Consider the following 27,784-nt stretch of genomic DNA (forward strand, 5'->3'; position numbering starts at 1 on the left):
CTACGAAATTATAGTTTTTTTTTGTAGGACCTGATAGGACCTACAAGCTGGAACTCGTCACTTAGGGTCAAAGTTCACGTTACTGAAACACGTTTCTGAGCATCATATTTGGAGAATATCTGTACTGATTTGTGCTCTTTAGACACTCGCACAGGCTAATTACGTGATTTGTGAATTATGTCGGTCTCATGTATAACAGTTTAGTCTGAATGGCAGTGAATGGCAAATTTGATGTTAGTTTAATTTCAGAAACAATAGTTCTGCGGGCTTTCTTGTAACATTGAGGAGAATTTTGATGCCTTTACACAGTTTCTAAAATGAGGATGTTTTTAAAACTAAATAGTCTGCGGAAGCCATCTGTACATGTCAAAGCTCCTGGGGTACTCGGTACGTTCGATGTTAACGTAAAGTTAAAATGCCTTTTTCTTGAACATGTAGCGCGGTAGTTTAATGGTAACGAATGTATTTACATTTTATTAGTAAATTTATAACAAATATAGGTTATCAGAAGTCAGGCAAATACAATTAGATCTATGTACGTCAATTTATAAAAAAAAATCTTTCCCTTGTAGCTTTAAGGTGGAGATTGCAGAGATGTTGCTTCTGTTCTTCACCTCAAAATGAATCGAGTAACATTTCAGTGCTCAGACACCTGACATCAAAAATCAAGGCAACAGGTCCAATCTCAGTAGCAGAGTACATGAAAGAGGTTCTCGCCAACCCCGTTTCGGTACTGTCCTGATCCGCCGTTAATGCTTTCTAAAGATTACTGTATTCGTAACGGCGTTGCTCTTTGCATAATGTGCTGTTCATCAGACGAGCTATCATTTTTTTTTTCCATTTCTAGGGCTATTACGTACGCAACGATATGTTAGGAGCAGACGGAGATTTCATAACATCTCCTGAGATCAGTCAGATCTTTGGAGAGGTCAGTCATTCCTCATTTCTTTCTCTTTCGATCTCTTTGTTTTTATGAACACGTTATAAAGAAAACGGTACACATAAACTGTGGTTGTAATTCTGCCAATTTACTGTCATAATCTTGTTTTGATAACTCTTCTGGCAGCTGCTTGGCATATGGTGTGTGAGCGAGTGGATGGCAGCTGGAAAACCCAAACACTTCCAGCTGGTGGAGTTTGGTCCTGGCAGGGGTTCGCTGGTCACCGACATTCTCCGGGTGGGTTTAAAAGTAACCATCTAACCCCCGTGTGTTTTAAAAATTTTAAAAAGTAGTTTCACTTTGGCTTGCATATATAATGGTACACTTGGGGTGACTGTCAGGCCACCTACTGTAAGGGTGTAGTCCATCTCATTACGATATAAAATTGGAAATTGTTGTTTTGAATGTTGCTTTTAACATGAGTTGTAATTAGTAATGAGACATGCTGAGGCTGTATAGGGAACAACAGAAGTAATGGGATTGATTGTATAATTGTAATATAAGTATAATTCAACAGTTAGCTAGTGAAATTTCCCTCTTTTCCGAGGTATAAAGCCCAAAAGCCTCACAAAACCTTTTCTGCCCTTATGCACTTGCAGGTTTTCAGCCAGCTGGGGGCACTGTTGCAAAGCACAAACTTGTCTGTGCATTTGGTGGAGGTGAGTCCCAGGCTCAGCCAGGTTCAGGCTCAAAACCTAACTGGAGAGGACAGCCAATCCGCCAGGGACGAGAATGAGCCCGCTTACCGCAGGGGGACCACAGCCACTGGCCTGCCCGTCTCTTGGTACCGCAGGATTGAAGATGTGCCAGTGGGTGAGCTGGATTGTGCTCGCTATAGCCGTAAAACAGGAATGCTGGGCGATAGCAGATAGTACAAGCATCCATAGGCGTTTGTTTCTCTCTCCAAACCAGGCTTCAGTCTCTACCTCGCTCATGAGTTTTTTGATGCCTTACCTATCCACAAGTTTCAGGTATTTTTTTTTCTGTGCACCATTTTAATGGTTAAAGTACAAGATCAAAAATGATGAGCAAGCATAAGCTTTTCCAGGAATGGCTTTAAAATGATTGTTTTGGTTCTGATCGGGCAGAGAACAGAACGCGGCTGGCGGGAGGTCATGGTGGACATCGATCCAGACATGGCAGACAGGCTGCGATTTGTGCTAATTCCAGCCCCGACTCTGGCATCTTCTACTCTCATACAGGTGGATCTTATGGATAATTAAAGTAAAATTTGTTTTTTTTCAGCCCTGTGTTAAGACCTTCTTTCTCCGTGGGTGTATGTTGAGTTATGATATGAAAAAAGGATTAAAGTCCTCTATTTCCTTTCAAGGAACCAGTCTTAGTTTAAAGTTACTTACAGTAAGCAGGTTGCTAAATAACTACTACTAATTTATTTTATCTCTCAAATGGCATCAGCTGGTATAGTTAAGGGATAAACCATAAAGAGATGTGCGGTTATATGAAAATAAATCACCTTAGGCAAAGGCATCTGCTAACTATAAATAAATTAGAAACCCATATGATTTCAATGTAGAAGCTTTGAAATGTACTACCATAGAGAGTTTAATGTTGAAGCAAGTGAACTCCTTACATTTTACTCTGAGAGGATCCGGAGGATGATTGTCATATCCCTGCTGATGGGGAAATAGCACCCTCATCACAAGAACTCGGTACCCCCAGTAACCAGCGCCTGACCTCTTCCCCAAGGCAGATGAGCAGAGAACGCATGTGGAAGTCTGCCCTGAAGGGGGAGTCATCATTCAGAAGCTGACCAATCGCATTGCAGAATACGGGGGCGCGGCTCTTATCGCAGACTACGGACACGATGGGACTAAGACAGACACGTTCAGAGTCAGTGCTTCGTTACACAAAGCCCTTACTAGTCATGTTTGACTTCCTGTTGTCAGATAACTGATTTTCAAATAAAGCAGGCTGCTATAGTACATAGTAAAGTATCTATTTATCTATGTATCTATCTATGCATGTTTACACATAGGCTAATTACATCATCCAACCATCCATCCATCCATCCATGATAAAGAAATATAACCAACTGGGGGGAGAGTCATGAGGATTTCCTTCTTTTTGTGAATTGAAAGGGGTTTCGAGGTCACAAGCTTCATGACCCGCTCGAGGCCCCGGGCACCGCAGACCTGACAGCCGACGTGGACTTCAGCTACCTGCGGAGGATGGCGGGTACCGGGGTGGCCTGCCTCGGCCCCATCACGCAGCGCCACTTCCTGCACAACATGGGCATCAGCATCCGCTTGCAGGTGGGCCACTGACCTGTGCTCTTGCCTGGCTTAAGCCACAATGAATAGAAGCAGAATGGTCATCATCGCCGCATGGCCTGTTACAGGATTCACCGCTCTGCATCTCCCCAGGTTCTGCTGCAGAACTGCCCCAACGCCTTTACTCAGCGGCACCTGCTCCAGGGCTTCGATATGCTCACCAGCCCGAAGAAGATGGGCGAGCGCTTCAAATTCCTCGCCCTGCTGAACCACCAGCGCCTCTCCTCTCCAGTGGCAGACACAAAGTCGGGGAAGAAGCCCCCAGCACCACTTCCGGTGGCTGGATTCAGCGAACTGGGACCCTTGCAGGGGAGGAACTAAGGAGTACACTCAGAGAAGGAGTCATAGGTCAGGCATGATAGCTACTGTGTGGAGGGTGGAAGGTGTGTGGTGTTAGCAGGCAGAGTGAGCCTCTCCTTAACTGACTTAGTGTTCCTCCTCATTAGGATGGAGCCGAATTAACAGCCTGAATATACATCTAAGAACTCATTACCATTTGCTGTTTCTAGATATTTAAAGGATGCAAGGTTCTAGATTTTTAATGGATGTGAAGCAGCCTTTTGTCCTGCTCTGCAGCGAATGAGACCTAATGGAACCATTAAACATCCATTTACAATTGATACATTCTTGTATGTTAGAGGTGTATCATTGTTAAACATCAAGATATGCAGTTGGAAAATGGGTAGATACAGTTAGATGCATGACTGATGTGAAAAGTACAAAGTTTTTGCATAGGAGGCTGTAGATTGTTGTAAAAGTACAGATTTTGGGATATGGCGTCACTGTCATGCATGGGGTGTTAAAGTCCACAGAGAATCAACTTTGGTGTGATACCTAGAACTGAAGGAGCATGAAAATTATCATCTGTGCAGCCACCTGACAAAGTCAAAATGGTATTTTCAGCACATGAATACTTACATTTTGCAGCAACTGGATGTTCCAGTCTGGCCAAAGAACTAAACTATCATGTGCTGCCCAAAGTAAAGCAGATTCTTGAAAGACTTATTCTTGTCTAGAACAGTATTATAGTACATCCTACTTCATTTCATACCATATCATGGCAAACACTGCCAATTCAAATGAAAAGAGATTTACAAGATGTACAAGTTGAAGTTTTAATAAATCTGTAAATAAAACATAAAAAAAGACACTGACACTTGCCAATCCAGCGGCAACATGAACATGGAAAGAGATCTCAGGATACAGTCATACAAACTCCTCCAATTTGCTTGGTGTGCATACAGCAACATGTGTTTACTCTGTGATTCAGGTTTTTACCCAAAACGCTATGACCTCCCGGTAAACAATGAAACGGTAAGGACTTCTTTCTGATCTGTTATTTAAAGTCATTTCACACTGGAGTCCCTTTGCTTTCTAAGTGTGAGACTCACTGGCTGACATGTCATAATGGAGGGAGAAAAGCTGGCTTTCGAGAGGATGTTTTTATGCAGGGTTCCTGTGTGGAGGTTTCTGTAATAGATTGCTCATAAAGAGCATATGATTGCTAGTTTTTGCTATTCCAAGTACAGAATGTGTTTATTTTTAAACAATCTTATAAATGGAGGAGCTAATGAACGATGGGAACGATGCCCCAGTGAGGAGGACTTTTGAGTCATGGCGTGCTGCCACATTCAGTCCAGCCTTAACTGAAGGACTACTGTTAAGCAGCTCTGCTTCTTCATTGGTGTATTGAGGCCAATCAGTTGAGCAGTGGTTGGGAGTGAGGCACACGGGCCATAAAAAAAACATCCTCATAATATTATCTCTGACTCAGGAGGGATGCTTGGAAACACTGATTATCAAGGCCTTGTTTTTCTGATTAAAGAAGCAGCTCAACATCTTAACAGTAACTGAATGGACATTTGATGAGTTCCTCCTCCTGATACCCTAGTGCTAAGAGCCATAAATCTCTTGACTGTTTTTACATGCATCATTCCTTAACGTAAATGTTTCAGGATTAGATCCAGCTGCTCGTCATCCTATGGGCAAAGGACATGTTCCATTTCAGCACAGTATATTAGCAATGCTAATAAGCACAAAACAATCTGTGAGTAACCTGTTGCTGTAAGGGAAATTGAAGAATGACAAAGAATTCAATTTCAAAAACATCACCAAAAAAACATACACAAAAAATATTGACCAATATCACAAGACAAAATAAGTTATGGCATTCCAATTCTGCAGCGATCAACATGAAAGCTGGGGAAATTCATTTTCCATCTCCCCTACAATTGTTTTCAAATGCATTCTTTCCTGGATGTTAATTATTAATTCAACTGTCAAAGATCTTTGCCAAAGAAAATGTTTTACAGTCTTACATTCCTCATCAAAACGTCACAAAGGTCATCAGTCTTCCAAACACATGTAACTACTTAAAATAGTGCTGTAATATGGTCTTTTGGTGCACTGTATCTAATAGGGTAAAGCAAATATGTACATTTTTAGACTTCAGTCTCTCCTCTGATTCATCTCCTATAGGCTTTTTCTCAGGAAGGGAAAGCGAACTAGTTAGCAGCCATTGATCACCAGAATGTCCATAAAGCTGGTAGTCAGAAAATTAGTTGACCTATAGTGCAAATATTTAAACCCCCAATCAATGCAGAGTATGTATTCAATACATACTAATTCCAGTTTTTTTGTAATGAAACAAATATTGTAAAATGTTCCTTAATAGTACTGTTTGACTAGGCAAAAAGACCTGTAACTTCAATACTTAAAAATAAATTTTCAGTTTTTTTAGAAGAATATATCAAAATAAAATGATTGCTCTAAACTCTGAGCCTTTTCGTATGATAAGTAACCATGCGTTTGCTATTACTAAACTTAGAAAGGAATAATATGATGTTTTGAAAATTGGAGGTTACTTGTATGAGTTTTTAAAGTCAGTCTCTTATGATGAGGAAAAGGCAGTCAAGAAATAATAAGAAAATCATTTGCAATGTTTTGCAATATTCTGGAATGTTGAAGGAACCTAACCACTTCCAGGTCACTCCACAGCCATGCCCAACTGGAGTGACCAGATGGGTGCCCTGTCTGCCATGTGGTAAACTGTCTCCTGCAGTCTAATCAGTTGTCAGTGAAGCAAAAAGGCACACAGGCAGTCCTCCCGGTCTCTAGGGGTCCTCCTCCATGTCTTCTAAGTTGGGTGCCATAATGAAGTTCTTGGGGTAGGCCAGGTTGTGCTCGTTAGCATACTTCTCCCAGCGGGCATCATCACTCTCATGGGTGATGTATCGCTCTCCCCGCCGTGTCTCAAATTCTCGGAGGTCCAGCCATGTTTGATAGTCCTAGACAAGGTACCACAAAAGTGTTATGGTCTAGCACAGGGCTCTTCAAATCTGGACCTCGATTCCAAATCCAGGCCTTGTTTTCAGTTCTCCCAGGTAGTTAGTTTAATAATTACTGATTCTGATTGGTCAGAGGCTTCACACCTGGCTCACAGGTAAAGGAAGGCTGGAAAACCAGCAGTGCTCAGACCTCGAGGGCCGTGATTTGAATAATTGGGGTCTAGCAGTTCATGTTTTCTACAATGGCCGACATTGGGGTGTATTAGAAAGGAGACAGAGAGACAGCTCTGTTCATGCTGTTAAAACTTCTCTCAGGTAGCAAGGATGGAGAATGAAGATTGAGGGTTTGAATCTTGGTTGCCTCTGGTTGAATCACATGAACCTTTCCAGCAGACACTCAAACCCGACCCTACTATACATAATGGAAACACAGTGGGGCCTCACCTGTAGCCAAGGGTGGCTGAGGGACTTGTCCACGCTGTATCGTTTCCTCATTTTTACTTGCAGGAGGTTGTTGATCAGATCTGTGGCTATGGGAGCACAGGGGAAGGGAAGAAGTGGTCAGAAAAGCAACCGAAACATTTTCACCAAGCAGCCACAGCAAATTACCATATTATCAGTGATTCACTCTATAAAAAAACGCATATAAAGTACAGAGGAAATAAGTGTGACTGAATGGTCCATCCAGAGCTGACTTTAGCTGGAGTGTCTCATTCACTCCAAACTTTTTACAGACACACACGCGTTACGAGAGCTGTCAATAAATCATGGCGTGTTCAAAGCAAGCGAGTCTCGATTCTTTCTTTCGGAAGCATCCATCAAATGATGCCGACTTACAGGATGAGCCAGAGGCAAAAAAGCATGACCCATTTACTCGAAATTACGACATTTCATACATTAAATTCGGTTTTATTTCTAGCGATAGTTCCCCCCTGAAACCAATCTGTGTCAACTGCCAACCTATGCTAAGTAACGAGGCTATGAAACCATCGAAATTATGCTGGCATTTGGAAACAAAACATGCGCATCTAAAAGATAAATCAGATGACTTCTTCAAAAGAAAATGCGATAATAATACACATAATAATAATAATAACGGTAAATAATAATAATAACAACAGCCTAATTACTATATACAGTGGTACCTCAGTTCTCGAACTCATTAGAACTCGAATTTCTTAAAAGTCAAACCAACCAGTTCAAAAAAAATTTAGCTAGAACTCGATCTGAATCTCAGAAGTCAAACCGTGAACGCCGACCTAGTATAGCTTGTACGCATGGGGAAATGAGTCACGCGGCACGTCTCTCAGCGGAAACAAAGGGTAACGCTTCAGTCTCAGTCTCGCATTCGCTGTGATAGCACTGTGCATGTTTACACTACCTGAATACATATATTTAGACAGTAAAAATACATTTAGACAATGATAGACAGTAACTGTAATTATTATTATATAATAAAATACATGTAAAAATAAAGATTTCTTATTAATTTATTTAATATTAATAATAAACCATTAATACGTTTAATTATAATAATATTGTCGTGCCGAGCGGGGATGGAACGGAGACAAAGGCGCAGACGTCAGAGTATCGGGGAATACGGGGTTTAATTACAGGTAAGGCAGGCAAAACGCAGACTGACAATACAATGACCGAACTGGGGAAACAAACTGAAACGCGGACTAAATACAACAACCAGAAACAGCTGATCACGGGGATTCCACACAGGGTTAACGAGGGGGCGTGGCACACGGAAGGAGCGGACGATCGGGGCAGGACACATTGTTTTTTTAAACTTTACACATTGTTTGGATACATTTATTTTCTTACTTTACAAATTACTGTTTTGACAAATGTGCTTAGATGTGTTTAGTATAGTATATGCTGTTTTTGATTTATCCGGTTCATTTTGTGTTTACATGCTAAAAAAAAAAACATATTTAGGTGTAATTTTTGGGGCTGGGAACCAATTAATTGGTTTTCCATTATTTCTTATCTGGAAAATTCGATCCGGAGTTCTGAACGGATTAAATTCGAGTTCTGAGGTAACACTGTATCTGTATATTTACTTGGCAATAATATATTTATTTGGCAATAATCTCAAATTTAGCCAAAGCACTCCTGTTAGGTCATGTTTAATATTGTTCTTACATAGGCATAAGCCCTAATAATACTAATAGTAATAATAACAGTAGTGGTAGTGGTGTAATAATAATAACAATCGTTTATGCAGGGCCCTGCAGCCCCAAAGCCTGACATGACTGGTCCCCAGGACAAATAAGTTTGAGAAACGCTGCTATATGGTTATATACTGTATTGACTACTCCTTAATGAAATATTTAGCATAATTTATTTATATTCTGTGTAACTGTAAAGTTTTCATCAGCATTAATTAAAAAAATATCCATGATGATGAGCCCTGTGATCTAATTACAAAGTGTGTGGGGGGGAGTGATTAGATAGTATAAGCTAGCCAAGATAAACCTAGTTTTTCTTATAAGGGGCTACGCCATAAAGCATGTTTAAACAGTTAGCCAGGTACTGTAACTTTAAAAGTTTCTACAAGACATGTTATCAGGAAACCCGACTGCTGGCCATATATCAATGCCCATGGTCCTCTGGTCCTTTGGGAAGTTGTACATGTCGAGTCCAATTGCCTTTATTTTAAGCAAATAATTATTTCTTTCACAGTTTCCCCAACTAAAATTAGTAATGTTGCAGCATGTGTTGCCACTCTATCCATCTCAGGGGGTGTGTTCCAGCGGGAAAATGACAGCAATGCATACCCTCAACAGGTTGAATAGGCAGTTGCCTACATACCCATGACCTTGAAAGGGGCCCACAAATAAAATCCCTGAAAAGGTAGGGTCCACCTATCCACTCATCTGTTTTACTGCAAAGCCAGGGCAGGGTTTCAGTAAATCTGCACCCTATCCCAGATAGCACAAGGTAAGAGGAAGGGTATACCCAGGACGGGACACCAGTCCATCACAAGGAGCAGAAGGTATCAGGCAGGGTATTCCCAGGACAAGATACCAGTCCATCACAAGGAGCAGAAGGTATCGGGAGCGATATTCCCAGGGCAGGATACCAGTCCATCACAGGGAACACAAGGAATTCGGAAGGGTATACCCAGGGCGAGATACCAGTCCATCACAGGGAACACAAGGAATCCGGAAGGGTATACCCAGGGCGAGATACCAGTCCATCACAAGGAGCACAAGGTATCAGGAAGGGTATACCCAGGGCGGGATACCAGTCCATCACAAGGAGCACAAGGTATCAGGAAGGGTATACCCAGGGCTGGATACCAGTCCATCACAAGGAGCACAAGGTATCAGGAAGGGTATACCCAGGGAGGGATACCAGTCCATCACAGGGAACACAAGGAATCCGGAAGGGTATACCCAAGGCGAGATACCAGTCCATCACAAGGAGCACAAGGTATCAGGAAGGGTATACCCAGGGCGGGATACCAGTCCATTAACAAGGAGTACAAAGTATCAGGAAGGGTATACCCAGGATGGGTTACCAGTCCATCACAGGGAACACAAGGTATCAGGAAGGGTATACCCAGGGCGGGATACCAGTCCATTACAAGGAGTACAAAGTATCAGGAAGGGTATACCCAGGGCGGGATACCAGTCCATCACAAGGAGCACAAGGTATAAGGAAGGGTATACCCAGGGCGGGATACCAGTCCATTACAAGGAGTACAAAGTATCAGGAAGGGTATACCCAGGATGGGATACCAGTCCATCACAGGGAACACAAGGTATCAGGAAGGGTATACCCAGGGCGGGATACCAGTCCATTACAAGGAGTACAAAGTATCAGGAAGGGTATACCCAGGGCGGGATACCAGTCCATCACAAGGAGCACAAGGTATCAGGAAGGGTATACCCAGGGCGGGATACCAGTCCATTACAAGGAGTACAAAGTATCAGGAAGGGTATACCCAGGATGGGATACCAGTCCATCACAGGGAACACAAGGTATCAGGAAGGGTATACCCAGGGCGGGATACCAGTCCATTACAAGGAGTACAAAGTATCAGGAAGGGTATACCCAGGGCGGGATACCAGTCCATTACAAGGAGTACAAAGTATCAGGAAGGGTATACCCAGGATGGGATACCAGGGAGCACAATCGCACACAAAAGGAAATTTCTACACACCAAATTAACCTAAACCACAAGTCTTTGGACTGTGGATGGAATCCAGAGCACCAAAAGGAAACCTATGAGAACATGCAAGCTTTACAAACACATCTGCGCCGGGACTTGAACTGGCAACTCGAGAGGCCACATTGCTGCTGTTGCTTTAGACACCAGTAAAAGAAATGCAAAACCAATAGCAATAAAAAAGCAGTATCAATGCTGGATCGATAATCCGGTGGGGGAAGACAAATTATTTAAGACCCATGGGATTTTAATAAGGCACATTTAACAAGAGAATTGCCCAAGTACAAACAGCATGTCAGCATTATAAGGGAAGGAAATATTTTGGACCATTGTTATACCATATTTAAAAATGCTAATCATTCTGTCAGGAGGGCAGCTCTGGCACATTCTGATCACAGCCTCATTCACCTTATTCCAAATTACAGACAAAAACTAATGTCCGACAAGCCTGTTATGACCACAGTGAGAAAGTGGGCTAATGACGACATTGAGAAGCTTAAGAGCTGCTTTGAATCAACAAACTGGACTGTTTTTAAAGATGTAGCAGTCAGTCTGGACGAGTATACAGATACTATGACGTCGTACATGAGTTTCTGCGAAGAAGTTTGCATCCTAGTAAAAACATATGTAAGATACAACAATGAAAAACCGTGATTCTCAGCTGAACTCAGCTTCGCAGTGAAAAGGAGGTGGCATTTAGAAGTGGGGATAAAAGTCTCTACGAAAAGGCAAAGTACAGACTGGAGAAAGCGATCAAAACAGCAAAGACAGCATATTCCAACAGGCTGAAACAACAAATTCTTATCAACGACCCCGCATCAGCCTGGAAAAGCCTCAAGGAAATCACCAACTACAAGGTGAGAAGATCCCCACTAAACCTCAATGACCAAAAACTCACCAATGACCTGAACAAGTTCTATTGTAGAATTGAAGACACCAGAGGGAATGCTCAGTCGCTTAATAACAACTTCATTACCTCATCTCTGCCAGCTCCACCTTGTTCTTTTTCTTCTTCCAACTTTTCCATTAAAAAATAGGATATACTGTAAACAGACTGTTTAAAAGACAGAGAGCTAGAAAGGCTCCAGGTCCAGATTTTGTTTCACCATCCACCCTAAAGCACTGCAGTGATCAGTTAGCACCAGTTTTCACAGACATTTTTAATCAATCATTGGAACTCTCCTCAGCACCTACTTGTTTTAAGTCTTCAGTCATCATTCCAATCCCTAAAAAGACCAGCATCACAGGACTCAATGACTTTGGGCCAGTTGTTCTGACCTCTGTTGTTATGAAAGTCTTCGAACAGCTGGTCCTGGCCCACCTGAAAACCATCACTGATTCTCTGACAGATCCCCTGCAGTTCGTATATAGACTATAAATCTGGCCTTACAATTCACGCTACAGCACCTAGACCACCCAGGGACCTATGTTAAGATGCTGTTTGTGGACTTCAGCTCTGCTTTTAACACCGTGGCACCAGAGCTCCTGCAGAAGAAACTGTCCCAACTGAATGTGCCAGGCCCTATTTGCCGATGGGTCATAGATTTCCTCACCAACAGAAGTCAGCAATTGTGGCTAGGAAAACATACATCAGATATCCAAACTATTAGCACTGGGGTACCACAAGGCTGTGTTCTTTCACCACTTCTCTTCTGCCTTTATACTAATGAATTTACCTCCAGAAAACAGACTTTGAAGATTGTGAAGTTTGCTGATGACATCACTGTGGTTGATCTTATAACCGATGGTGACGAAGCGGCTTACAGAAAGGAAGTAGCACAACTGTAATCCTGGTGCAGTCACAACCATCTGTTGCTTAATGCACAAAAGACTGTGGAGATGGTGGTGGACTTTAGACGCAACCCTCCCACTCTTTTACCTCTCAGGATTAGTGGCTCAGTTATTTCCACTGTGAAGTCACTTAAGTTCAACTTCCTAGGTACTATCATATCTAGAAACCTAAAGTGGGAGAAGAACACAGACGCTATTGCCACAAAAGCACAGTAGACGATGTTCTTTCTTAGACAGCTGAAGAAACTCCACAAACCACAGGCCATGCTGATTCAGTTCTATACAGCAATCATTGAGTCTATCCTCACGTCATCCATAACTATTTGGTTTGGGTCCTCTATTTCAGAAGAGTGAATCAAACTCCATCGTATAGTCAGAGTAGTGGAGTGGATTATTGGCTGTACTCTACCAACACTCCAGGACATTTATAACAGCAGGATTATAGGTCACTCTTTTCATGCTGGAAAACATCTCTTCCAGCTTCTTCCATCTGGTAGAAGATTCATGTCTATAAAAACGCGCACAACAAGGCATGTCAAAAGCTTTTTTCCCAAAGCTGTAGCACTTACTAACAGCAGCAGCCAGCCTGCAACCCATTTGAAATATCTACAGTTAAATTCATTGTAGCACAGATAAACAGTCCAGTGTGTCAAAGTAGTATTTATATAGTTCTATATAGTGTATGAATGTGCATGTACATATGTATATATGGGTATGTGTATATGTACGTGTGTGTGTATGTATGTATGTGTGTATGAATCTGTTTATATATACATGTATATATACATATATGTATAGGTATATTTGTTTATCTCTTAACCTTGTTTTTATGTATTTCCTAACCACGTGTGCCCACACCATGACAAATTCCTTGTATGTGAAGCATACTTGGCGAAATAAAGCGATTCTGAAAACATGCAGTGCTGTGGAAAGTGTTGGGCTGTCAAAAGAAAATGTTTAAAGCATTTCATCTGAGTACAAAGTGTATATTTGCTTAGAAAATAAAACAATTTATCATTAGAACATATGCAACTAAATACTAATATAAATGTATCAAGAATTTCAAGTATATCATTACTGATATCTAGTCGGATGGCTAGGTGAACACCACTTTGGTTCCCAAATTTCACTTCTGAGTCACCCCAGCCATTCTGTGTATTCATTACATTTCACCACCTTTGGAGAGGTTTTCAAATAGATAAGTTAAGACACAAAGATAATTTAAACATAATTTTCTTTGGCTTTTGCACAGTGCAGCAGTGAAACGGTACAGTATACAGTAGGTAAGCAATGACAGACAGGACCCCTTTAAAACAACTTAGTCTAACCTTCTATAGAGATCTCCTTCCATGGTGTTGAAGGGTACATGAAGGCGGCATTCTGGATCTGCTCGTTGATGTCCTCATCCTCATTGAAGGGGAAGGTGCCGCTCAGACTGACGTAGATGATGACGCCCACTGACCACATGTCCAGCGAGCGGTTATACCCTTTGCTACGCAGGACCTCGGGAGCCAAATAGGCAGGTGTGCCGACCACAGAGCGGCGAAACGACTTCTCCCCGATGATGCGTGCAAAGCCGAAGTCACACAGCTTCACCTGCGTGGAGGCGAGGCCCGTCCAATAAGGTCAGCATCATTAGCAATTAGCTTCTGTGATTAGCGCTGCTACAAAACTTGGTGTTATGAAGTACTCATACAGCTGCAAGTTAAAACTTCTAGCTTTCTTGTCCAGTTAATACCATCATAAATACTATTTCAAATCATTATTAAAATCAATAGTAATTACTTATTTTTCACCAATACTCAATATATTCATCTGTATGGATATATGGATAAACCTAATACCTTATACATTTCTCAAAATAGCACTGGGTGTATAATACATAATTTAGACACAAAAACCATTATATATATAATTATTTGTTCATGTGTTGTCCTGTATAAACTTTTCAAGCAGGATGTTGGGGCATGTACCTGTGGGAAGGGTTCAGCCGAAGCCAGAAGGACATTTTCAGGTTTCAGGTCACAGTGGACAATGTTCTTAAAGTGTAGGTGCCTCAGAGCTACAAGGATCTGTGAGACAACCAATAATAATATCTGATGAACCACAGCAGGTCCTGTTCAGTCAATCACAAGAAGTCGGACCTTATTAGAAGCTCTGCCACCATTGGTTCTACTTCGATCTGACAGTGCCGTATAAAACTCAGGTAAAAGGACCATTTCATGAACTTACAATTGTGTGCTGCCAGCTTATTGAATACTGACCTGGGTGACCAGGAATTTGGTGAGGCGTTCTGGGAGCTTGCTCTTCTCACTCGAGAGAATCATCTCAAGCATGTCACCGTGGAGTTTCTCCATGACAACAAAAACCCGTTCAGGTGTCTCAAACATGCATTCCAAGTTCACAATCCCAGGGTGATGGAGGTTCTATGAGCAGGAATTTGAAGAAACCCTCAGTGTTTGTACATACCTACTAGTTAAAACACATTGGACAGAATAATGAAGTGCAAGGAAAGGGCCACCTAACACTAAACTCATGTATAAGAACTGCATGTGTAATACTTGCTGTGGGATAATCCAGGATTACCATTTATCTATTTAGAAGATGCATTTATACAAAGCAGCCTACAACTGAGAAAGCAGCATCAGTCAGTCCCATGAGTTAGGGGTCTTGCGAACAGTGCCGAACCATTGGCCAACCACAATTTTTTTTGAACTGGTGACCTTCTGATCACGAGTCACACACAGCCCCATATTACAAATGCTTTTGTGCAACATTAATACAGCAGAACTAAATATTGTTCCATTACAAATTCTCCCAGAGGTTGAAAGCAGAAATCCCCAAGAAAGTAACTGAAACAGAGAGGATCTCCATCCTGTACCTGTAAAATGGCCACCTCATTCCGCAGCTGGCTCTCCTGCTTGGTGGGGAACCTCATTTTATCGATCACTTTGATGGCAACATCTCGTCCAGTTTTCCTGTGTTTGCCTTAAAATAATAGACATAGCAAAGTGTAATTTTTTAGAACCAAGACTATGCAAGTGATTATAATCAACAAATAGAACATGGAAATTATAAAATACCTCCATATACAATTCCAAACTGACCGGACCCCAGCACTTCATCAGCAAAGATCTGATAGACAGAGCTGATATCCTACACAAGAGGGAAACATTTACATTTAAAAAGAGAAACTGCTTTGTAGCAATGACAACCAAACTGCTAGTATTAGCAGGGTCATTCTATCATTCAGACCAGGATTGTATCCTCACCACATTCTCCTTCACTTCAGATCTGGATACAGATATGCTGATGGAGAGCTTTCCTGGTAAAGGCAGGAGAAATGTTTCAGCTATTATGTTACAGGTTATCAGCAGGGTAGGCTAACAAGCTAAAGCAGGACTTAATCTGGACATTAATGGATAATAAAATGATTACAGTATGCTTTGACGTTCCTAACATCACAAAGGCAATTCCAAAAAATTAGGACAATTGAATGACAGAAATGAATACAAAGATTTGTTCAAACACCCCCCCCCCAAGACTGACTATAAAAATTTCCAGCCCATTCCACTTTCCCACCTCATTCAAAAAGGGTGGGATGGGTGGAAAATTGCAACAAGACAGACGATAATTAAGGATGTTATCTTTGCTTTAACCACAGCAATAGGTACCATGCAGTTTTCTGTAATGCTCAATATACTTCAGTGAAGGCAAGACCTAAATAAGCCTTTCAAAATCTTGGAGAATTGGAGGGTCAGATTGGCCAAGCTGAGGAGTATGGCTACTTGAACCACATTCTGTGCTCGTCATGTGATACAAACACCAACAGTGAGCACAAGGCCATGACATAGGCTCCAAGTACATACTCTCTACAGAAAATTGAAAGGAGTCATTTTCTATAATCTTTGTCTTAACTGAAGAACAATTAGTCTCATAAAAGTCTCCTAAAGATGGAAGTCACATAGAGCTACAGCTAGACTGAGATGTTTAGAAGTAACTCACTGCGGTCTCTGTCCAGTCCAGAGGCTGCACTGTCACTGGGTTGCGGCGTCACAGGCATAAGCGCCTGCCGGATAGCCCTCTCCCAGCCCTGGGCCACCTCCAGGCCCACCCCCGCGGCAGCCAAGGCGGGGTTGAGGGGGCCACTGCGGCTGTTCTCCCCCACGTAGTACACTATGCCATCGGTGATGATCTGAAAGCAATGCGGGTTGCCACTCTGGGCGAGGCTGCTGAAGTCCTGAGCAGCATCTACCCGTAGGATCTCCGATAGGGGGATCTCCTGCAGTGGGGACGGGGACACTCAGCTACAGAGAGCGCAAAGCCGGCAGGGGCTCAGACAGATGGCAGACAGAGGCTGGACGTCACACATGCAGAGTCAAAGAGTGAGTCATGCCAGACTCGCAGCCTGGTCAGACAATGAGGCAGACGTACACTTCCTGAAGGGAACACTCAAGCCCATATAGCGTACTTATAATAGCGTCTCTTTCCATACACCACAAAGCAGGCTACTGGGGACTCCTGCACAGGGTGCTTTGGGGAATGGTGTGTATACTGTGCTCCAAGGCCCCTTCATAATCAGCCTACCAGCCACACTCGCTAAATAAGAAGGGCTCATAAGCTATGGTGTTATTAGAGTGCAGCATGTGAAGGGCAGCTCGCCGATACAGGCACTTCCTGATTAAGGAGGCTGGGCAGGAGTGGGCGCGTGCAAAGAAATCTGGCCAGACAAAAGAAGTAGCCCAAATATTAACATGTAAGGTTTTAATAAGTTTAAAAAAATACCCCTAAAATGCCCCCAGCAGCCTCAGCTACAGCTGGAAATATAGCGGGGGAGGAAGTTTCTCTGTGGTTTCAGTCAGGCGTGTTTAGGAAGAACTGGCCAGTTGATGGGGGGGAGGGGGGGGGGGTTTCCTGATTAGATCCACAGATATGCCATTGTACAGCTCCACTTCCAGATAGTGTCTGCTTGTGATGATCATGTGACTACACTAAGTGACAAAATAGAAATAACAGAATCCTATAACTGCTTCTCACTTCTGTGTGATTGTGTCCTAGACTGCCAGTTCCTTGTGAAGAGCAAAGCCTCAGTGTACAGTGATTCCCCGCCTATCGCGTCAGGGAAAAATCCACAATACATCGGGGGATCACTGTATGTGGTATATGGAAGCGATCGTTCATAAGCATCGGCTAATCATTTTTATGGTGTACTCTGTAATATACTGTCTATAATATCATGAAAACAATTAGAAAAATAATTTCAAAGAATGATTCTTAATTGAATGACTGTGTCTACTAAGGAGGTTGTAATCTAATTAATGTAGCAGAAATAGTATCGCCAGTACACCTAAAGAAGTATATCTATATACGTGAGCCAGGAAAGCCTGTTTTTAAATAAGCCAAACCAGCATACAAAATTCACCAAGTTCCTATAGCATCCACTGTGGATCACTTGTGCCATAAAATATGATCACCCACGGCCATTATGTTTCATTCATACATATCAAAATTTTAATTTAATTGAATTATAATTTGTATAAAGCTTGATAAAATTCAGTGTGCATAAGGAGGCGGCAAGTCACTGGTTTGATGCAACAGCAAAAATGAAGTTGACTCTGCTCCCACCTTGTAAAACTTGGAACTGGTGTCGTTCTGAAACAGAGTCAGACACTTGCTGTCCAGTCTCCAGTAATGCCTCTTCCTCTGTGGATGAGATAGCATGACATCTAAGACGAGCTGGAGCAGAAATGTCCCGGTCACATAAGAATGGGACCTTTTTATTTAAAGAAGAGGCTCCTTTTCTGTATTAAATACGGTAAATGCTTGAAGCATGGTGCTCACCAGGTTATCTCGGCTAGTGTAGTGCACCATCCAGCCCTCACACACTACGGTGGAGCTCCGCCTCTTGGTATGCTTGATGGACTGCACCACCCGCATTAGGGGGATGTTAGTGCTGGAGGAGGGGCTGGCGATAAGGCACACACGAGTGAGCACTGACACATACATACAGGAATTAACATGTGTGCAGCTAACATGCCAATACATATACAGATAAATACCAAAACTTTAAATGGAAAAGTATATATATGTAGTAAGCTGAACCAAAACTTGTAATTTGTTTGGTTGGTTGGTTGCTGTTATTGTCCAAAGTGACACATAAGTGAGACAGATGGTATCCAGCTGTTATTGGCCAATCTCAGTATCCGATACCAAAGTGTAAAAATGTGTGTTGCCCTCTGCCAGGGCCCTGTCTACCTGATGGCCTTGATCGTCTCCTCGTCCCTGTCTCCCTCCAGGAAAGACGGATCAATGAAAAATATTTTATCATCAGGGGTGGAGGGCTCCTCGCTGTCGTCAAGGCCTCGGGGCCCGTTGCTGGTGGAGTCGCTGCTGTCCACCTCCATGGCCATCTCAGACTCTGGGCCCGGGCTGACCGGCTCTGGGGCCACGCAGGAGAATATGAGCAATGGAAGACTTGGAGATGGCCGCTATCTAAAACTATACACTACTGTAATTAGTCGGCATTAATGAGCAGCACCCTTAGCAGGTATCGCAAGGATCAAGAATATCACATCCACACATTGGACTTTCATTATTCCTACTCTGGTGCGGAAACCCCATTTTAGGCCTTAACCTTACTCAGGATGTCGAGAGCAAAGGCCTCCAAATCAGTATGAAGCTCAGACTCACCTCCATTAAAGACCACTTCACCCAGACAGTTTCTCGGTACCTTTGGTGCACATCGTTTGTGGCAATTAAATTTACAATCTGAAAGTCATAATAATAATAACAAAGAAAATCAGCTTATCATTCTCATGACAACAACATGACAATCCCAGTTACACATGTACTACGATTTTACCATATTCCTGGATATTCAAGCAGTAAAGTTATACCTTTTGTCCTCAATAACAGGGAATGGTAATACAGTAGAAACTTGAAACTCGAACGGCTCTTAACTCAACCAACTTGGACATCAAATGGGTCTGTTGAATTTTTTTCGACTTGTCCCTTGACCAAATTTTTGGAACTAGACAGTTCCTGCTCAAACTTGTATGGGTGGAGACGTGTTCAACTTTACCAATTCAGACCTCAAATGGGTCCGTCGAGAAAATTCAAACTGCGACTACAGAGAAAACTCGGATCACGACAAAATAAAAAAGACCTCCTCCTCTCCACCTGCCACTTCTAGTAAGCCATCAGCTCACCTCAATGAAGGTAAAGTGCTCAGAAATGATCATTTATTTCAAGTTTATTGCTTTTGTATGTGTGCATTTTCATGTGTATTGGTGTACATAAGTTTAAACAGGCAATGATTTAGGGGTTTGGAATGAATAAAATTAATTTACACTGTTTCTTAGGAGGAAATTTGATTTGGACTTTGACCAAGTCCCAACTCAACCAGCCTTCTTGAACAATTTAAGTTTGTGTTCCAAAGTACCACCATACCTCAAAAACATGTATTGTACTCAGATCAATTTGTTGTAGATCAATTAGACTACCCGGTCACAAGATGGCATCAAGCAGACTTTTGATTTTTTCAATAGATACAATTAGTATGACTGATCCGAACTCCTTATCCTGAAAAGATGATTCATTAATGGCTACAGGATGTCCACTGACAGTCTGTAAGCTTTCTGGTTAGCCCAACATGAAAGACATACACAGGTTTTCAGTCAATCACCAGGGCTTAGTTTATCGCTATGGTAACACAGCACCAGTACTCTGGCTGCAGTAATGTGGCAGTAAACATCCTTCCCAGGCCCTGGCTGATGACTATGGACGTGAAAGTGAAGCAACAAGACCAGTATGTATTAGCATAGGACGCCCCCTAAAGGCCCACCTTTGCACTGTATGCCCTGGCGGAAGAGGCCCTTGAGCAGCCTCTTGCAGTACTGACAGATGGTTGGCCGTGTGTATGAGTGCACCACAAAGGTGTGGGGCACCTTGACCCGACCCAGCACCATCTTTTCCATCCAGATGGGCCGGCCGCTCCATGATGGGATGCGCTTCCCCGCCTCCTGCTGGGACCGCTGTTACGGGAGACGGAAGGCGTGACAACGTAAGAAAGGGGAACCAGGGCTCTATGGTTCAGGCTTTTCTATGTTATTGCTATTTTCCCAGCATGGCTGACCTTGACATTTAATCATGTAACATTATACAATAGCAGCTATTTTTAAAAAGTTTCAAGATTATTATTATTGTTTTCGTTTTAGTAATCTTCGAGCCCACCACACATAATTCCCAGGCCCAGGACTAAACTAATTCAACCAGGCCCCCAAAGCATAGAACTCCTCCCACCTGGGCCCTGGGGGGCCGAGACAACTTCCCTATTTGGAGGACCTGGTAAGCTTAAAACTTATCCATTCGAGAACCTATGCCCTAAGGTTCCCAGCAGAACATCAAACCTAACCCAAAATGAGCTGAGGGAGCAACTCAGAGTTTATGGAGCGGGAATTTGGACAGTTCACCTCCTCAGGAGCTGAGCCAGTGTAGTCCACTGGGGTTGAGCGGGGCACAGAGAGCAGGGGCCCGGGCAGCGACGCGTTGGACAGGCGCCTCTTCCGGACCCCGCTACAGTTGTTGGGGATCTTAAAGGCACAGCGTTTGTGGTAGTTCAGCCCACATCCTGCGGAGAGATGGATATGCTTTAAAGAAAGGATGTGATGAGGCAAGACTACAGATGGGACCTTCTGCGATGTCCAAGCAAAGGTGCACAGTACAATATGGTTTTTCTTCCATTTTAATTTATACCAAGGCCCACTAGGGGTCTCTGCAAGTAAACTACAAATTTTAAAATACAGGAAAACACAGAACAAAACCACCCGTGTCTTAAATGGGAGCATGAAATTGTTCAAAATGGCTTGCTTAATGCAGCATTAAGATTAAGAGTTCCTTTCACTGGAAATAAGAGGCCAAGCCCAATCCCTGAAAAACAACCCCACACCATAATCCACCCTCCACCAAAGTTTACACTTGGCACAATGCAGTCAGGCAAGTACTGTTCTCCTGGCAAACGTCAAACCCAGACTCGTCCATCAGATTGCCAGACCAAGAAGCGTGATTCGCCACTCCTGAGAATATGTCTCCACTGCTCTAGAGTCCAGTGGCAGCGTGCTTTACACCACTGCATCTGACGCTTTACAGTACATTGCAGTTGGTGATGTAAGGCTTGGATGCAGCTGCTCGGCCATGGAAACCCATTCCATGAAGTTCTCTATTCCCTGTTCTTGAGCTAATCTGAAGGCCACATGAAGTTTGGAGGTCTGTAGCTATTGACTCTGCAGACAGTTGGCGACTTCTGCACACTGTGCGCCTCAGCATGCGTTGTCCCCACTCCATGATTTTACACGGCCTACCACTTTGTGGCTGAGTTGTTGTTGCTCCCAGTTGCTCCCACTTTGTTATAATACCACTAACAGTTGACTGTGGAATATTTAGTAGCGAGGAAATTTCAGGAATGGACCTGCACAGCTGGCATCCTATCACGGTACCACGCTTGAATTCACTGAGCTCCTGAGAGTGACCCATTCTTTCGCGAATGTTTGTAGAAGCAGTCTGCATGCCTAGCTGCTTGATTTTATACACCTGTGGCTATGGAAGTGATAGGAATACTTGAATTCAATGATTTGGATGGGCGTCCCAATACTTTTGGCAATATAGTGTATATGGAAAGTGTTTCATTATTGTCTCACACCAACTCACCCTCACACTTGAGGCCCTGCCGGACAAGACCCCACAGCATCTCACCACAGTCGTCGCAGAAGGCGGGCGCCTTATAGGAGTGGACGTATAGGGCATGGGGGCGGATCTTGAAATCTTCAACAGTAGCTAGAGCTAAAACAGGTGAGCAAGCAATGCAATTTAACAATTTAACTCATTAACTGTACGCCAGAAGCTTCATCAAGCAACTCGAATAATTAGATTACAAAAAATCCTTGATGCAAATTCTTTGTTTCCATGCTTCGTTTAATCCACACGAGTATATGTACTGCTCAGTGATCAGCGTGTTTCACTCGGAGGATTATTACTGTCACAGTGTGCTAACGCTGCATCATGTGATGCAACGCGGTAAAAAAAAAGACTGGCGACACTCCTATAGAGCGGAGAAATTTCCGGCAAGCTTCCGGGTCATGGGGACGGTGAATAGTTCCAAACATTGACATTCAGGGCATAGAATCATGTTCATTTCCATTGTTTAACAAGCACTGTAAGCGGTATGTTGATAAAATAACAGATTTTTTAAAAACATTTTAATGCATTAGCTGTCATTAATGTAATAAATAGCATATTTTTGTTTTTTATATGTGCTCAGCATTAACTGTTATCGTTTATCTTAATAGTTAGCCTCGATAGCTGCTAAGCTACCTTCGGTCATAATGTTCCCACTTCACTCATGATTTGTCAGTTACTATCGATGGAGGGTAACGTTGCATGTTAAGCTGTTCTGGATATTAACAGGTTCATGATTACAGTTAGCTGCACTGCTACCATGTTAACACACCTGATTAAAATATCAGTTTACAGCTCTACTTGGGTCACGTGGTTGAGTATGAATTTACTACCAAATTTATGAAAAAATAGCTTAAATTAGCATAATCTATTTGCCAAAAAAAAATATACCATGTCGCAGTAAAGGGTCTATATTTTGATGAGGGCTTTTTAAGTACTGCATTTGTAAATAGCACTTGAAGAAAAAGTGTTTTTTTTCCACATTATTTCATCCTCCTGATGTTGAATTACTTAGAATACCATAGAAATAAAATAAAAAGTTCTGTTTGCCCAATTTACCCAAGTTAGCTTGTTCTGTGGATTTTGATCACTGGATACTTTTAATAGGTGGGTGCTTTCTATACAAGTAAATAAATAAACCAGAAGGCATATTTAGTCTGGCAGCCTTTATGAAACAATATACAATATTATAATTTGCATGTTATTTTGATTGGAAAATGTTTCAAAATTGTTTGAAAGTTTAACATTTCTACGTTAATGTATTCAATAAAAGTCTGTACAGTTATGGTAATTTGTGGCTTGACTTTTAAATACAGCCTATGCTGGGCCACTAATGATCCGAGGTATGTAATAGTGCTTCCTGAAAGTCCCATGTACACAAGAGTTAGGAAAGTGTTTTCTTAAAATATATATATGTCTCAGATTTATATAAAACTGAATGCCCCGACAACAATAAAATAGTTTTTTTCTAATGTATACCTGGACACTACACACGTACACACTGTACTCACTATTACTCACTAACCCCCAAAACACCACATTTGTGTGGATTCACCATACTGCTTGGGGCCCAGAAAATTCAAGTTTTGCTTTTTGGAACATTCAGAAATATTTTTTTTGTATATTTTTGATCCACAGTTGGTTGAATCTGCAGATGTGGAACCTGTGGATACTGATGGTCGACTGCATGTCTGGAGAAGTGAAGAAAGAGGCCACTATTCTGCAGTGACGCCCACAGATGTGCATTATTCACATGCTCAGCTGCCAGCCTAGTCCCGAGCCCATGGTGTCCATTACCTGCACACACTGCGTTCCGTGCGACAGACACAGACGCAGCAGTACGCTGTCTAAGCTTTAAGCTCTGAACACTACACCTCAAGGTGTCAGTATCTCCATCCGTCTGGGTAGACGAGCGCTTAACCCATTTAAAATGAGGACCGGCGGAAACCAGAGCCGTGCCACAGCTGGGAGCAGGTCATGCTGGGTAACTAGAGCAAACCGCCTACCCCCTGCGCACCAGAAGCGACAAGCGGCCGGCATATCACTGCAATCACTGAACACCGCCTTCCAGAAACCACAGGAAATATAATGTTTCTTAAACTCCTCCAACGTGGAGTCCTTTGTGAGGCTCATAACAGAGCACAGATATGACTCTCCGTCAGTGATGGCTATTTAAACAGCCATCTGCTGAGAGGAATATGTGGCAACAAACTGCAAAGTTACTGTAGGATGCAATGAGGTCATCCATCCATCCATCCATCCATCCATCCATCCACTCGTCTTCCAAACAGAAAATTAGAGTGTGGGGTGGGGGGAGGCTGGAGCATACCCTAGGCAGCACAGGGTACAAGGTACAAGGCTGTGGTACTCTGAGTACAGAGACACAGATACACACACACACACACACACACACACAGGAATTAGTTATCTATTTAGGGACTGTCCATACATTTCTATGGGCATAACCCTAATCCATCCATCCATCCATCCATCAATTTTCTATAACCGCCTGTCCTATTCAGGGTCACAGGGGGTCCAGAGCCAATCCAGGAAGCTACGGGCGCAAGGCAAGGAACAAATCAGGATGGGGTGCCAAGCCATTGCAGGACGCAAACCCTAGTTATGATAACCCCAACCCTCACCAAGCCCTAACCTTTACCATAAGTAACCAAACAAAATACAAGACTCATGACTCTTTAGTTTTTATTATTGCTTGCATAGATTTTTATAAAATAAGTTTCTCTTTCTGGGGACCAAGAAAATGAAATGTGTCCACAAGATCAAAATAACAGGTATTTATCATATTGTTGGGACAAAAAGTCCCCACAATGTAATATATGCACAGTCACACACACACAGAGTGGAGGGAGAATTCAATCCCTCGACCACATAGCGTTACCCACTATGACCGCCAATTACAAAAATTAACATGAACACATAACAAACTCGGAGCAAGCGGCATCGCTTAGCAACTAGTGGTGGGCGGTACACCGGTGTTATAGTCATTACGGGTGTGATTGTGCGCCATGATATGGATTTGCACTATACCGTTAACACTGCGAGAAGTAAACAGCCTAATTATACAATAGCTTTTTTATAAAAAAAATAAAGCATTTCATTTTCTTCAAAGCTTTAGTTGTAATCTGAATACTTGTCCTTGTATAGTAAATGTAACCAGTTTATCTGTGTTGCGTGAATTTTGCATGAAACATACTGTCACGCAATGTCCTGATAGCAAATTACAGTTTTTCTCGATTGCTAAAACACTAAACTCTATTGTCTGAACCAAATTCTCAGTTGCCTGAACCCACTTATTGAATCAGTCACTCTTATGGCAAAACCATAAGCACTTTTCACCTGTTTAGACACATCTTGTCAACACATTGTCATTGTGATGCACCTGTGTTGCATAATGGTGAGCACAGGTGGCAAAAGTCAAACACAATTAAAGCTCAGGTGTCACCGGTTGAACACAACAACTCAAAATTTATCACACTTGTGGCTAGTGCAATAAGATATATTACACTGTCACTTTAACACTTTCTATTTGTTTACATTGCTTATTTTTATACATATTTTATACATACTTTTATAGTACTTCTCTTTTTATATTTTATATGTATATGTTTGAGCACTGACCCAAGGAGATGCTTTTCATCTCGTTGTATATGTAAAAAATGTATAATGACAATAAAAGGCATTCTATTCTATTCTATTCTATTCTATTGTATTCTAATGATGTGAGGGTACATATAAGCCAGAGCACTGGTTTGTGAGGCACTACAATGGATAGAAATCTAAGAAGAGGAGTTCGTGTGAGAGGAGGTCGAGCAGGTCAAGGTGGCCGAGGTGGTCAGCGAGGACAAAGAACAGTAATATCTGATGAAATCAGAGCTACTGTGATTGACCATGTTCTTGTCCATGGTATGACAATGAAGGAGGCCAGACTAAGGGTACAACCAAACATCAGTAGATTCACTGTGTCCACCATAATCCGAAGATTTAGAGAAGAGAACAGCTAGTTACCTTTTTTGACATTATAGTATGTAAATGTTGACAACAATTACATAGGTACAATGACTGTACTATATACTGTACCACAGTAAACATGTTTCAGTACATCACTGTGCCAGTGTACTGTAGTATTGTAATGGAGGGTTAGTCTGACTGTTTGTAGGCCTATTCCATGTGTGTATTTTTGTAAGTGCATGTTCTCTTTTTGTAGAATTGAAAGACTGCCACATGGGGGTGGTAGGACATCTATGTTCTCCCCACACCAAGAGACCCTAATTGTCGACATGGTCCGTGAGAACAACACCATTGAACTGCGTGAAATTCAGCTGAGGATCATTGAGGACCATGTGCATTTTGAGGGTATCGACAGTGTCAGCCTCTCTACTGTTGACCGTGTCCTCAAGCGCAACAGACTGCGCATGAAACAGCTGTACAGAGTGCCCTTTGAACGCAACTCTGATAGAGTCAAAGAGCAAAGATTCCAGTATGAACAGGTTGGTATATATCCAGACACATAAATGTTGGTTACTGTAAGTAGTGATTTACTGTAGTTGGCCTACATCACTTACAAAAATATATATCTATTTCTACAGAGAGTTTTTGAACTGGATGGAATGGAAAAACTCCATGAATACATCTACATGGATGAAGCTGGGTTTAATCTCACCAAAAGGAGAAGGAGAGGCTGTAGTGTGATTGGCCAACGGGCCATTGTTGGTGTCCCTGGGCAGCGTGGTGGCAATGTCATTGTGTGCTGCCATCAGCAATCATGGTGTTGTCCACCATCAGGCCAACCTAGGGCCCTACAACACTCACCAACTCCTCATTTTCCTCAATCACATGCGAGATGCTCTGTTAGGGCAGCAGGATGAGCAGCCCATCTATGTTGTTGTTTGGGACAATGTGAGTTTTCACAGAGACCTCCAGGTTAGAGAGTGGTTCAATATGAACCAAGGTTTTATCAATCTTTGCCTTCCACCGTACTCCCCTTTCCTGAACCCCATTGAAGAATTCTTCTCCTCATGGCGGTGGAAGGTATATGAACGCCAACCTTATACCAGGGTAAATCTCCTGCAAGCCATGGAACTGGCCTGTGGTGACATGGGTGTGGAGGCATGTCAAGCCTGGATACGGCATGCCAGGGGTTTTTTCCCCCGTTGCCTGGCCAGAGAAAATGTGGCCTGTGATGTAGATGTGGCCTGACCCAGTACGGAGAAATGATGCTGTGGTGGAGTAATGCACTTCTTTTCTTTGTACTTCATTTGTATATTTTTGTGCTTTATTTTTACGTACAAGTGCTACATGTAAATGCACAGGATTTCTGTTTTTTTGCAAATTCTTTTTTCTATGTAGTGTTTAGTGACTACTCAGTAGAGTATTAAATTTAGATTGACTTGAGGCATGATTTGACAGCATAGTTCAGTTTTGAGCACAGATTGAACTGTTTTGGGGTGAAAGTTTGGTTTTGCAAGAAGAGTCAGAGGTTTTGTGAATGTAGCTTGAAAATTGGGTTTTGTGTTCACAGTTTAGGGAAAAGGAGAGCAGC

At 42.4% G+C, this 27,784-nt stretch overlaps 2 protein-coding genes across 6 annotated transcripts in view; one reads left to right on the top strand and one right to left on the bottom strand.

Moving 5' to 3' along the window:
* The first annotated feature begins 49 nt into the window (after positions 1-49).
* Positions 50-3,851, top strand: ndufaf7 (NADH:ubiquinone oxidoreductase complex assembly factor 7). Of its 4 annotated transcripts, none has more exons than XM_072702618.1 (10): positions 50-387; positions 573-730; positions 848-928; positions 1,067-1,177; positions 1,540-1,753; positions 1,853-1,911; positions 2,029-2,142; positions 2,648-2,791; positions 3,040-3,213; positions 3,300-3,851. In XM_072702618.1, the coding sequence occupies exons 1-10, from the start codon at positions 318-320 to the stop codon at positions 3,588-3,590; spliced, it is 1,416 nt and encodes a 471-aa protein (XP_072558719.1). In that variant the 5' UTR covers positions 50-317; the 3' UTR covers positions 3,591-3,851. The 4 variants fall into 4 exon arrangements, with proteins under 4 accessions (XP_072558719.1, XP_072558718.1, XP_023681648.1 ...); XM_072702617.1 differs by having other exon boundaries at positions 1,540-1,749; positions 1,828-1,911; XM_023825880.2 differs by having other exon boundaries at positions 51-387; positions 3,325-3,851.
* A 481-nt stretch (positions 3,852-4,332) lies between these two features.
* Positions 4,333-27,784, bottom strand: part of LOC111851194 (serine/threonine-protein kinase D3) — a 55,561-nt gene continuing 32,109 nt past the window's right edge. For both annotated transcript variants that reach the window (XM_023825877.2, XM_023825878.2), the window contains 16 exons: positions 22,198-22,329; positions 20,964-21,121; positions 20,336-20,525; positions 19,183-19,260; positions 18,748-18,931; positions 18,334-18,457; positions 18,118-18,195; positions 16,498-16,774; positions 15,765-15,817; positions 15,576-15,648; positions 15,374-15,480; positions 14,757-14,918; positions 14,466-14,564; positions 13,821-14,088; positions 6,963-7,048; positions 4,333-6,518 (listed from right to left, as the gene is read on the bottom strand). In XM_023825877.2, the coding sequence (XP_023681645.2) occupies positions 6,345-6,518; positions 6,963-7,048; positions 13,821-14,088; positions 14,466-14,564; positions 14,757-14,918; positions 15,374-15,480; positions 15,576-15,648; positions 15,765-15,817; positions 16,498-16,774; positions 18,118-18,195; positions 18,334-18,457; positions 18,748-18,931; positions 19,183-19,260; positions 20,336-20,525; positions 20,964-21,121; positions 22,198-22,329 (2,243 nt within the window). In that variant the 3' untranslated portion in view covers positions 4,333-6,344. The remainder of the gene's footprint in view (positions 6,519-6,962; positions 7,049-13,820; positions 14,089-14,465; positions 14,565-14,756; positions 14,919-15,373; positions 15,481-15,575; positions 15,649-15,764; positions 15,818-16,497; positions 16,775-18,117; positions 18,196-18,333; positions 18,458-18,747; positions 18,932-19,182; positions 19,261-20,335; positions 20,526-20,963; positions 21,122-22,197; positions 22,330-27,784) is intronic.

Source organism: Paramormyrops kingsleyae, chromosome 19 (assembly GCF_048594095.1).
Source record: "Paramormyrops kingsleyae isolate MSU_618 chromosome 19, PKINGS_0.4, whole genome shotgun sequence".
NCBI classification, from domain to species: Eukaryota; Metazoa; Chordata; class Actinopteri; order Osteoglossiformes; family Mormyridae; genus Paramormyrops; species Paramormyrops kingsleyae.